This window comes from Stigmatopora argus, chromosome 8 (genome assembly GCF_051989625.1).
Source record: "Stigmatopora argus isolate UIUO_Sarg chromosome 8, RoL_Sarg_1.0, whole genome shotgun sequence".
NCBI lineage: Eukaryota > Metazoa > Chordata > Actinopteri > Syngnathiformes > Syngnathidae > Stigmatopora > Stigmatopora argus.
The window spans coordinates 1661050-1674329 of NC_135394.1; the positions used below are offsets into that span (position 1 = coordinate 1661050).

Below are 13280 nucleotides of genomic sequence, written 5' to 3' on the forward strand. Positions count from 1 at the left end.
TACATGTTAATGTCAACTAATACTACTATAAATATTCAGAATCTAGAATTGTTAGGATTTCAGTATGCACCATTTACTGTATTTTTTTGACTCTAAGTTGCACTAGCAAAGGCTTCACAATGAAGAGGAAAAAAAATAATATAGTGAGTCGCACTGTAGTATAAGTGATATTTTTAAATGATATTTTATGAGAAACCAAGAACACATGTACATTAAGGTAACAATAGTAAAATGTAGAACAACAATCCAAATAGGAATCTGTTAACATAACAGTTTTTCAGATGACTAGACCCTAAAAACTAACATAACAGGCTGTTGGTGTTCAAAGAGAGGGAAAAAATATATTTTAGGTCACACAAATATTAGTTGCAGGCCCAACCAAACTATGAAAAAAAGTGCAACTTATAGTCCGGAAAAGTCGGAACTCATCAATAACAAAGTTATTGACACCCTGGCCAAATTCTGCATTAACATTTTTTTTCCGGGAGTGGGGAGGGGTGTTTTGAATGGCTAGCTTCTGCTTGCTAGTATCGTTGTGATCATTTTGCACAATAGTCTGAGCATCCAGTTCAAAATCAATGTGGGGAATAGATTCAATATTGTAGATCACACAGGCACATAAAACACTGTACAGTAATACCTTGAGATATGAGCTTAATGGGTTCCGGGACCGACCTGGTATGTGGATTTACTCGTATCTCAAATCAATGTTTCTCATAGAAATGAACTAAACACAAATGAAATCTTTCCCACTCTCTGAAAAAACACCAAAAAACATCTTTTTATTGGTTCTAATTCACCATCTACTAACAGAGTAACAAATAACTATGTAATGCTTATGATGTTCAGTATACTACTAAAATGAGACATTATTCAATACAATGAGGAATGCGCAGAGGGGCTCGTAACATAACACAAACATTTTTTTTAACTTAGATTATGATAGAGAAACACTTAAAAATAAGTTTTAATCTTATCCCACACTAAACTTAATTCTAATTTTGTTTTAATTTTTTTTAACTTTTCTTCTTCCGGCTTGGCTTTTTGCCTCGCTTCCACCTTCACTTTTAGCCGTTTTTAAAAGGAACCTATCTAGGATTGTTTGCTTTTGTCCCCCCTTCAAAATTTGACGAAAATGACGCCCAAAAATGTCCTCACAATAGGACAACGCACGACCACTTACCAACTTGTCCGGGTGCTCCTTTCGTATTGGCGAGCCAGCTCCGTCATGCGTGCACCACTCGTGTTTTGATTATTTCATGCTTAATATCGATTGTCATCATACGCCTTTTCTTCGCACTACCCTCCATTGCACCGGCTTGCTTTGGGCCCATTGTTTTTCCCTTCATTTTGCACTGACTAACACAAAAAAATCACAGAAAAATGCAACGCTCCGTCCTGTGCTCGGAGATATCTTCACACGAGGTAGATGCGGCGAGAAAGACAATGCGCTGTTATCATCAGCAGCGTCTCGGCCACCTGGCTGTCTCGTATGCTCGTATCACAAGGCAAATATTTACTCAGATGCTTAACTGAGACCTGGCTAAATGTAAACTCACCGATGGCAGGATTGAAAATACCGGGATACAATAACTATTCAACTAGTCCTACTACACTAAATGCTTGAAACATGCATAGATCTGCTCTTTTCCAATAAGTATGAGAGGATCCAAAAGACATTCAATATGATTACAGGTCTATTGGACCTCAACTTCATCCTATTCTCAAGAAAGCTTACTAAAATTAGATATACATGCGCCCAAAAAAGACATTCAATATGATTACAGGTCTATTGGACCTCAACTCTATCCTATTCTCAACAAAGCTTCCTAAAATTAGATATACATGGGCCCAAAAAACATCAGAGCAGATGAGAGTACCAAAAAGGGAGATCCCAAATCCGACACTGGCGTTAAATAAAATCAATTGGGATGATTATCTCTACCATAACAGCTGCAACACTTCCATGAACATTATCCAAGACAGGGTCTACATTCACAAGAATTAAAACAAAACCATCAAAGAGAATCAATCACCTCCCATGGTTAAATGAAGACACAGGCATTAATGAAAAAATGAGACCATACTCTCAAAACATCACTTAAAACAAAAAGGATTAATGACAGACATTTATTTCAAACGACAGTTTAAAAAAAACACGCTAAATAAAATTCAATTCAATTTGTCAAATTTTAGGTTCATTAGAAACAATCTAATGCCTGAATCAGCAAAATTATATTTTGACACAATGATCATATCACACGACTTCCTGCCTAACATGTTGGTCATCGGCCTGTAAAACAACACTAAAACCAATTGAAACAATTTATAAAAAAACTTTGAAAGTATTTGACAGAAAGCCAAAAACACACCACCACTGTCGGATATTAAAGAAACACAAACGCCTGAACTGGAACAATACTGTTAAATATGCAGATGCCACCTTAGACTACGAAATCTTCCAACACAAAGACGCTCATTCACTGAAGGCTTTTGTACAAAAAAAAATCCAACATCTCAACAAGGGCTGGCTCTAAAGGTGACTGTGTAGTTACCTTCAAAAAGAGTGCTTTCAGCCAAAGCACCTCTGTCCACGCCGCACATAACCTGGAACTCTATACCAATTAACATACGTAAACTCCCGTCTCTGAACCTCTTCGCCAATCATCTTTAAGCCTGGCTGTTGGACGAACAAAATTGCCATCACGATGCTGTCTAAATTTGAGCTACGTGTGTGTATATGTGTCTAGTGTGTGTTATTGTTTATCTTGTACCTACACGGTACTCGGACTTTTGGTCGCCGGACGTTTGGTCGCCCGGAAGGTTATTGATAATTACCATTTAAAATTGTTGCTCAAATTCCCTAAATACAAACTGCGAATTATTATTTAGTCATACTTAGTGTCCTATTAGTTATTAGGCTAAAGAAAAGCTCCAAATTTCCCGTACTTTTATTGTGTTTTGTTGGAGAACTTGTTAAGACCCTGACTGACATCCCTTCCTAAGGGGACAACTCATGTACATACAAACTCTTATACACTCACACGTCCGCTCAGTGAAACTGCTCAGGGCCATTGTTGGCTTTGATTGATGCGTAGACCGTGTTGTTTTACCTTGTTTTGTCACCGGACTTTTGGTCGCCGGACGTTTGGTCGCCGGTTGTTTGGGTCCTGGCGACCAAACGTCTGCGACCAAAAGTCCGGCGACCAAACATCCGATCACGTACCTACTCAAGGGACTAAAGATGGAAATTAGCCGGCGGCTACAATCTTACATATAGTATGTGTTCATTAACACCCTGCGTATCGGCTGGCCACTGATTCAGGGTGTCCCCTGCCTCTGGCCCGGCGACAGCTGGGATAGGCTCCAGCACCCCGTTCAGAAAATGAGATGAGATGTATATTAACCCGAATATAAATATGTTCATTAATATGTACTGTCCCTTATCAAAGTACGCCATGTACATGCATGCACACAATGCAATCCATCATCCTGATCCCCACAAGCGCATTCCATTAGTTACCTACCGAAAGAGTGGGCAGCTTTCAATGTGTTGTTTGGAGTCGTGCCTAAAGACTCATGCGGACTAAACATTCAAGCGCCCCCATTTATCATAAGTGAAGTGGCATCATTGTGTCAACTCCCACATTAGTCGCTCCCATTAGTTATAAATATTGTTCAAAGGACACAATAACCCCATCACTATCATGAATGCGGCCCATGAATACACAATGTAATTAAGTCTATAATGGGAATATATGTACACTGTGTAGGACAAAATGTTGTGGTCTTCAGAGAGCAGAGCATGTAAGAGTGTTTTTCCCCCTCAAACCACTAAGGACAGTGGCATGAAGCTGATAAAAGTGGTCCCCATACTCGTTAAAAGAATAGGATTTTCTCACATGAAATCTCTAGTAGCAAGCGTGTCTGAGCCCGTGCCTTGAAAGGAAAGCCTATAAGCCAGTATCTCAGATTCTATATTCACGGTATTGTACCGTTTTACACATACTGTATGCAGTATTCAGTGCTACATGCATTTTTTTTTGGATGGGCGTTGCATCTTAGTTATACATCAATGGCACTGGCTACATAAATACACAAAAGACATTTTTAACAGGACTTTTTAGGGAAATATATGAAGAATTACCGTATTTTCTTGCATATAAGTTGCATTTGTAACTAAAAAAATGATGACTGAATCAAGAGTACGGCTTATATGGGCATAAGACTTACAGCTTTGCTATACTCTTTCACTAGTAAATGTCGGCAGATTAGCATTTACTATTTGCGGTTATTTTCTGTTTTGCAGTAAGAAAACAACCATTACTGGATGAATTATTAACTTAATATTGACCCTAATAATGTGCTTTTGATTCATACAGTATCTCAGAAATACCACGTGTGATAATTTTTTAAAAAGATTTTCCCTTCAAAGTAACACATTTGTACTCCTTATTTAAACTATGAATATGGAGCTGAAAATTGTAAATCAGGGGGCGGCTTATAGGCGAGAAATTGTGCAATTCAACAATTTTAAGGCAATTTTAAGAGTGCGGCTTATATGCGAGAAAATACTTCCTTCGCTTGAGTCCAAAAACTGCATTTGTAATGTTTTGTATTTTGCCCTTTTTTCACCCCTGAAAACTTTGTGAAACTTAGTTTGGTTGGTGCAGTATGAGGCTTTCCAAAAACAGTTTTTATAGATATCCTGTGCCAGATTTTCAAATTGACTCAATTTCTATGGATGTTTTTAATATAAAGTGTTCTCACTTTCAGGCATCCTTGTAGCGATCTGAATTCAGAATAGAAAAGATTGAAGCAGTTAGTTATTGCTCAGTGATGAGAAGAAAATGTGAACTCTCCACCGGGATTAGCTGAAGGCATTTATTAAGTTATGTGCTGATGAGCCTGCATATTACTGTAGCAGCTATTTTAAATTGCTTTGTGTGCACACCGCTCAGTTTCATTGGTGTCCATTCTGCACTGAATTATTATTATTTTTTTAAATGTGTTTACTTTGCACCTACAGTAATCCCTCTAATATCACGGTTAATGTAGACCAGACATGGCTGCGATAATCGAAAAATCACAAAGTCGGGTCACCTCTATTATAACTACTTTTTTTTCTTCAGTGCTGAGTCCTCGTAGCAAGCAAAAGACATGGGAGTGGCTTCCGCTTGCAAGTTTCAGCGTGGATTTTCACATTTTTATGAACAAAAAAACAATTCTAATTAATAGCAGAAAAAAATCGCTAAGACGTGAATTTGCGATAAGTGAAGTCGCGATAATCGAGGGAAGACTGTATATACCTTACACAAGATCTGCATCTAGGGTAGTAATTTAAAACATCATTGCTACCCTTCTCTCTACTTTCTTTTCCTCCCTCATGTTTCCCGATCTAAATAGAAAGTCTAGTTTCATCTGTCTTATTCTGAATAAATTGTTAAGGTCCCTTTTCATATTGTTTATAATCAGCACACACAAGTTCAACTGCAGCAGTTTCTCAAAAACTTTACACCAAGTACCACCTCAGAATTTACTTGGTTCTCCAAGTACCACCACTGTGGCCTAAAATGAAATACAGTACAGTAGAATGCTGAAATGTTCATTAGAAAATGAATGAACATGAGGCTAATAAATAAGCAGCAGTTTTATTTATTACTATTATTGTGAGCCACTGTAACAATTTATCATGAACTCCCAACGTGTGAGTATTCATCCTGAAAAATGAGGCTGCAAAAGTGCAGTAAGAAAATCCGCTCTACATTTTCCTCTTTCTTTTTATCTGATCAGCCAAACTAAATGTCTAACACAAATATGAAGTATCAGCCTGACTATGGAAAACCAATTCAAATTACAAGTTTCAGGAAAAAAATATATCAAAATGACGTGTCAAGACTGTTTTACATTTCTACTACCTTAGTAAATACTTTTACCAAGTGACATAGCTATTAAACTGTGCTATTTCCAATTTTTGGGGGAGATTGTGCAATTTAAAGTGAGGCTACCTACTTGCTGATTCACTCCCTATTTTACCATTGTATTTACAATTTCAATAACCAAATCATGGATATTATTGGGCATCATGTAATCGTTGTATTTATATTTTCAAACAATTTGTGCTCAACCTCACGTAACCGCATGTCCCTGGATTGATCTTGTGCATGTGCATACCTGATAACTTGAAATAGTTTGTAGTATAAAGTTCTGAATTGTGATGAGACTGTTTGTCTATGTTGTTTATTACAGGGGCATTAGAATTATGCTGTTAAAAATGCCATTATTCATTGCATTTTGCTGCTGCTGCATATTACAGAATGAATGGATGCCTGAAGACAATATTTTGATGGTGTGTATTCTTAATAAACAATAAACATGAGTATTATATTAGTTTTCATTTGAGATGTTTAATACAACAATGAACTATGCATGCAATAATTTTCCAATTTGAGTGCGGACACATGCTAATTTTTGGTCATCAAGCAAATGTAGTGATAACAATTTCAAGTTTAGAGATTAGGTAAACAGAATGAATGGTATTATGATTATGTGACAACAGATGTTTTAAAAACATTTCCTTTTAATTGAGAAGCTGTGGTAGAATCGATAGTAAATAATTATAGTACTAGTTAGAACTGGGCAACCATCCCCCACTAAAAAAAACCTGACATTTTTCAAACGGCATTCCCCAATCTGGATTTTTTTTTTCTTTTAGACTCGATTTTCATGGTTTCATGATTTTTTAAGTGTTAACATCGACGCTACTTACCTGAGTGGTACTCAAAACTGGGCCATTTGCATGACAAAGTCCTATAACTTTTGACCAGGCCAGCACCCACATTCTGAGTTCTTATTCAACTGACAGCACATTTGTAGAAAAAAATACATTTAAAAGAGAAAAAATATTGAGTCTTTATCTACCTGGGATGCACCCTCTCAAGTTGATTGCTGTGTGTCATGGTGCCAAAAAAAAGCCAGACATCTTAGACAGATTGTGACTGGCATTATCACCCATTCCCACTATTACAAACAAATTTTAGAACACAATCATGAAACAACACATGGAGAGCAAAAAGTAGAAATGTTTTTTTTTCTCATTACTTTAATCCCTCGATTATTGCAGTTAATGTGGACCAGACATAGCCGCAATAAATGAAAAACCGCGAAGTAGGGTCATCCCTATTTTTTATATATATATATATATATATATATATATATATATATATATATATATATATATATATATATACACACACATATATATATATATATATATATATATATATATATATATATATATATATATATATATATATATCAGTGGCGGTCTGTGCATTTCCTAGTGACGCCTTCAGCAAAAACTATTTTATGGCTATAAAACCTCTACTGCAGCTACAGCTGCGCCACATAAAAATAATCAATAATAACCCCACACAATTGAAATATTATTTAGGAATATAGTCATATTTTACTCACCAAAAATCATTTTTAACTGTACACAATATCCATCCTCCTTTCTTCCTTCTTTTCTATGGCCATCGAAGCTAATGCTGAAAGTCGAGCCTGTCCTGTCGTATTTCTGTCATACGTTTTTATTTGATTTATATATATTTCATTTTTATTTTTTTACTTCAGTGCTGAGTCCTAGTAGTAAGCGGAGAACAGGGGAGTGGCTTCCGCTTGCGATTTTCAGCGTGGATTTTCACATTTTAATTAACTTAATAAAAAAAAATTAATACAAAAAAAATCCCCAGAAAAAAATCTGAGATATGGTGAAGCCGCGATATTCGAGGGATTACTGTAACATCAGGGAAGGTGTCTCCTGACAGCATAAACTACTATTTATAGACTACTGGATTTGCCCTTGAAGTTAAATAAGCAAAATGATTTAGATTACATACATTAAAACAAAATAATGAAATTACACATGTCGGTCTAAACAGAATATATCTATTATCAGGTTTGAGCAACTGTTGAACAACGAGTGTCCTAAAAGTACTTCAGGAGAGGTCCAGCAAAAGCCTTCCATCCATTCGTGGCTGGTGTTCATCATTGCTAATAAGAGTAACATGCACTGCACTGGAAGCGTTGAGATACCTTGTCTGGAAGTATGGTCAGGATAACCAGTAGAAACTTCGACTACACTGAGAACATGTGACAGTGTTGCACCCGCCATTTTTCTGCAACACATAACAGTGAAAAATTGCCATAAAAATAGATTTGAATTATTTTAACTTGTTTCTTTATGGGTTAAAATGTAAACATACCTCTATCCTGGAGAAGCAGTGTGGACAGTTTTTAGTATTGAGCGACATCCAGTCCTCATTGAGGTAGTCTTCAATGGTGGGAAACCGATTACCATACCTGCTCTGTAGCAGGCGCCGTCTCTGTTTACTGCCCTTTACATAGTCATCCCATAGAGCCTTCATACCCTCTAAAACACACAAAATCTGTGAAGAGCCTGAGCCATGCTAGGTGGTGTCATGTACTCAAAATATACCCTCACCAGCCTGTAAGCCTTTCGACATTAATCACACTAATCATGTATACCTCTACTTACGAAATTAATTGGTTCCAGAACTTTTTTTGTAACTTGAAAATTTCATAAGTAGAAGTGTACTTTATATGTAAATTCTCTAATTTGTTCCACGGTCCTCACACAACTACCAACTAAACCCTTTAAAATTAGTCAAAATGTCCCAATTTTGAGTGAGAAAACACAAAAATGCGAAAAAAATTTAAGGAAATTATTTATTAATGTCTTAAAATGAATAAAGCACATGAAAATGTGCCCTGTGCTGCTGAAATAGTTCCCCCCGCGCCCGTTATAATGGGAGACATAATACCCGTGTTTGTCCGCCAGATAGCAGCAAGAGCCCGTTCTACCAGGGCTGAAAGCCGACCACTATGTAGTACATTTTAGACTTTTGTGTGCGTGAAAATGTGTGCTGCATTGCATTTGCACGGCTTTTAATCGGTTAATAGGGGAATCGCAATCATTAATGAGAGGAGCATTTAGCCGAGGTGGACAAGTATGCAAGAGAGAACCTTGAAACATGGATAGTGGTTGCTGTGAAACAGCCAATTGAATTAAATTGAATGCTTTTATTGTCATTATATGAGATAAAATGAGCCCAGTAGAAGGTAGCAATGTTCTAAAGTGAAAATCAATGCATCCGAGACGATATTTTCAAAATAAAATAACGGATAATGAAACGGATTAACTTTTGGGGGGATTTCGTAGCGTGGAGTCACTCATTTACATATAAAAAAAAAATCGTAACCTGAAAATTTCAAAATCATAAATTGTTAATGAAAAAGATTGTTGCCAGTCTTCTTAAATATTTTTTTTGTACCAGAATGTTATATAATATTAAAATACCACATATTTTATGTAATTAAATTATAAATACTGACACGACCCTTGTATATAGTAACTAACTGCAATCTCATTAACATACCAAGTGAGCGAGGCAGGTCTATCAAGCCTTGATCTGAATCTTTTTCCAGGTTGTTTTTCAGCACTTTGCAGTCATTGGTTCTGTGGTAAGTCTTTTTGCAGGAAATGCAGAAGGCAAATTCACAAATGGTGCAAAGGGCCAAGTTGCTGTCCTTCTCTATAATTACTGGAGATGCACAGGAGATGCGTGGACAGTATATTACATCTGAAAGGAGAATCACATGACACCTATAAAGCTAATGTACTACTGGCTGAAAACACAAGACTTGGAATCAATACAATCAACACAAATAAATCAAAATGGCTTTTTTAAAATACTTTTTTATCTGCAGCTTGTAATTTCTATATTTCCTAAAAATCATCACATGCAGGACCCAACAACACATTTGGCATGTCCTCTTCCATATAAAAAAAACACAATTTAAAAATTATTAATTTAGTGATTATTTAGGAAAACAAATGGGAAAATTTTATGGAGGCCCAAGGCCAAGTGACAGTTTGCAAAGGTATGCAAATATGAATGAATAATACAAATGACCATATTTTCTCGCATATAAGCTGTATTTATCGCTAAAAAAATATGACTGAATTCAGGGTACGGCTTATATGCGCATAAATTAGACTTGACATGCACGAAACTGCAAGGTGACAAAGACGAAACGCCATAACGGAAGACAATGCGGCGGATGAAATTCAAGGAAAAAAAGACATCTTTTTTTTCTTGTTCGAAAGTGACAACTATTGCAGTAATTTGAACCATTGAAAAAATCAAGCCATTTCGAAATTAGAAACAATATGGCCGCCACAACATCTTAACCTGGCAAGAAAATTGTAATTTCTGTCATTAAGCATCAGGTTCTCATCAAGATAGACTTATTTCTTCTTTCAAATAGAATAATTTGATATTTTGTATTCACAAAGACAAACATCTTAACTTCCTTAAGATATTGACCCTAATCATGCGCTTTTGATTCATACGGTATCTCAGAAATACCGAATGCGATGATTTTTTGTAAGATTTTTCCTTCAAAGTAACACATTTATACTCCCTATTAAACCATGAATATGGAGGTGAAAATTGTGAACCAGGAGGCGTCTCATACGCGAGAAATTGTAAAATTAAACGATTTTAAGGCAATTTTAATGGTGCGGCTTATATGCGATAAAATACGGTAATTCAAATTGACATTCATCTCAATGCCCACATCGTGTATGTTACCTGACATATGATCCAGGGTGGACTGCAAAAGAAGACGGTCATAGCGTTCAAACAGTTCATCTCCTACTAGGGTCTGCACCTTCCAAATCAAAGCAAAATAAAATCAATGATAGCGAGACTTAACCCACTTCAAACCCCATTTGTACCCTAATCGTACTTGTGCTTGTGAAGGTAAAGTTGTACAGCCTTCCTGAGCACAGGTGACACCACGAACATTTCCCTCTGTTATCTGGACCTTGCAGTACTCGGCAAGACAGGCCCGGCAGAAGACATGACCGCATTCCTGTATTTTGGTACATTCTGAACCCAGGTAACTTATAAAACAGACAGCGCAGTCATAAAGTGTGCTTTGAAAAACTTTCTGTGTCTGTGCTGCATCATGGATCAGTATCTGAGACAGGAGAATTTGTGTTGGAGTCAATGAGAGGCCAGAGAAAGGATTGTGTTCCTTTAAAGTGTCTTGTGTTTTGTTTTTGTCATCACTGAGAAGGACAGAAGAGGGAGGGAGAGATGATTTGGAAGATAGAGTGGTCTGACTGTTTTCCTGCTTTGAAGGGGCCACATCCACTGTTCCTTGGCTATTGAATGAGGTGCGGGGGTCATTTGACAGTTCTAGCAGTGAAGTGATGTTCAGGAATCTGATAGTATCTTCCCTTAGAAATTGCACCCAAGAAAAGAGCACAACATCACCTCCGGTAGCACCGTAGAGATCAATGAGATGAGTTCCAAGATCTGCAAGCTGGGGATAAAATGTGTCAAATACATGTTCAAAAAATGCTTATAAATGTTCACGTGTTGCACAGATTACCTGCTTTTGAGTCAGCCAGCTGCAACAGAGAGTGAAGTCAGGTGGAGAGGAGGAGGGATAATTCTCGGGGAGTTCAAATGTCAGATGCAGTGTTGGAAGAAATGATATTTCATACTGCTTTAATGTGTCACCTTTGAAAGAACAATTATTATTACCGTAATGTCTTGCATATAAGACGCCCCGCGTATAAGCCGCACTGTTAAAATTGCCTTCAATTTCTTGAATTTTACAATTTCTCACGTATGAGCCACCCCCTGATTCACAATTTTCACGTCCATATTCATGGTTTAAATAGGGAGTACAAATGTATTACTTTGAAGGTAAAATCTTTTTTTAAAATCATCACAAGTGGTATTTCTGAGATACTGTATGAATCAAAAGCACATTATTAGGGTCAATGTAAGGTTAGTAATTCATCCAGTAATGGTTGTTTTCTTACTGCAAAACAGAAAATAACCACATAGTAATGCCGACATCTACTGGTGAAAAAGAGTATAGCAACGCTGTAAATCCTGTGCCCTTATAAGCCATACACTTGATTCAGTCATCATTTTTTGTGTTACAAATGCGGCTTATATGCAAGAAAATATGGTAAGCGTTTTTGTTGGAATGGCTAACTATATTATCAACTCTATATTCTAAACAAGTGGTTAGCACGTCAGCCTCACGGTTCTAGGGTCGAAGGTTGATCCCAGGTCGACCCTCACTGTGGATTTTGCATATTCTCCCTGGGTTTGCATGGATTTTCTCTGGGTACTCCGGTTTCTTCCCACATCCCCAAAACACTAGACTGGCCGCAGGTCAGCCATAGGGCACGCAGAGAGACAACACACACACAACCATACCACCACCAAACACGAATCAATTCACTGCTTGCCCACTCCGCAGTCGACTGAGTGAACCACTACACCATCAGGTGGCATTCGATTAAATATTAAGGAAAAATAATAATACAAAATTATATATTGCAGTGTGCAAATGTTTGACTGTGTCATTCAAACGTTGGAAAGATTTTGAAGAGTTTGTGAAAAACACGCATGGCTGCTTGCAGGTCATTATTTTGTTGATCAATAGGGGGAAACCTCCACTAAGGCATGTGGTAATCCTGCTTGGACGCAAGATGGCGATGTTTTTCAACAGTTGACTACCCATATTCAATAAGGCCTGGGTAGAACATGCAAACTCCACACAGTTGGACCTACCTGGATTTGAACCCAGGACCCCCACTGTGAGGCTGATGCGCGAACCACTCACCCCACCGAGCCACCTTATATATAAAATAAAACTTTATATGTACTACCTCAAACTAAACAATTTTCAAAAGTTGGGAACCACTTACAATTTATTTTTGAAAACTATATTTAATACTACAATCTAGTTAGTATAAGAAAGTAACAAGAAACAAAACAATGCGTTTACCTTCCCTGAGTGCCACCTTGTATCCCGAGGGCAGTAGTACCGGAACTCTTAGCTCTCCTGCTGAATTAGATTCGTGGCGAATGAACTCCTCCGGCCCAAAGATACTGAGCAGAGCAAGCAGTTCATTTTCTTGCTCCTCCAAGTCCATTGCCGCAATTTACATGTCCGACAGCACCTTTCACTTGCTGCTCCTCTCGTTCAATGTTGTGTTTCCTGGTTGGAGTTTGTTTGTCCCACTCGTGACTCATCCGTATGATGTAACAATCAAGGCACCGGAGCAACTCTGTCGGCATACAGCAAGTGAATATTGTATTGATTTCTCATCTCATCTCATTTTCTGAACTGCTTTATCCTCACTAGGGTCGCAGGGGTGC

At 37.4% G+C, this 13280-nt stretch overlaps 1 protein-coding gene across 1 annotated transcript; it reads right to left on the reverse strand.

The window, feature by feature from the left end:
• Positions 1 to 7928: 7928 nt before the first annotated feature.
• Positions 7929 to 13140, reverse strand: LOC144078529 (E3 ubiquitin-protein ligase RNF14-like). The gene is made up of 7 exons (XM_077606648.1): positions 12907 to 13140; positions 11488 to 11618; positions 10837 to 11418; positions 10680 to 10758; positions 9462 to 9665; positions 8268 to 8434; positions 7929 to 8180 (listed from the first exon to the last, which is right to left on the reverse strand). Exons 1-7 carry the CDS (start codon positions 13052 to 13054, stop codon positions 8115 to 8117), a joined length of 1377 nt encoding a protein of 458 aa, XP_077462774.1. The 5' UTR covers positions 13055 to 13140; the 3' UTR covers positions 7929 to 8114.
• Between the last annotated feature and the right edge of the window lie 140 nt (positions 13141 to 13280).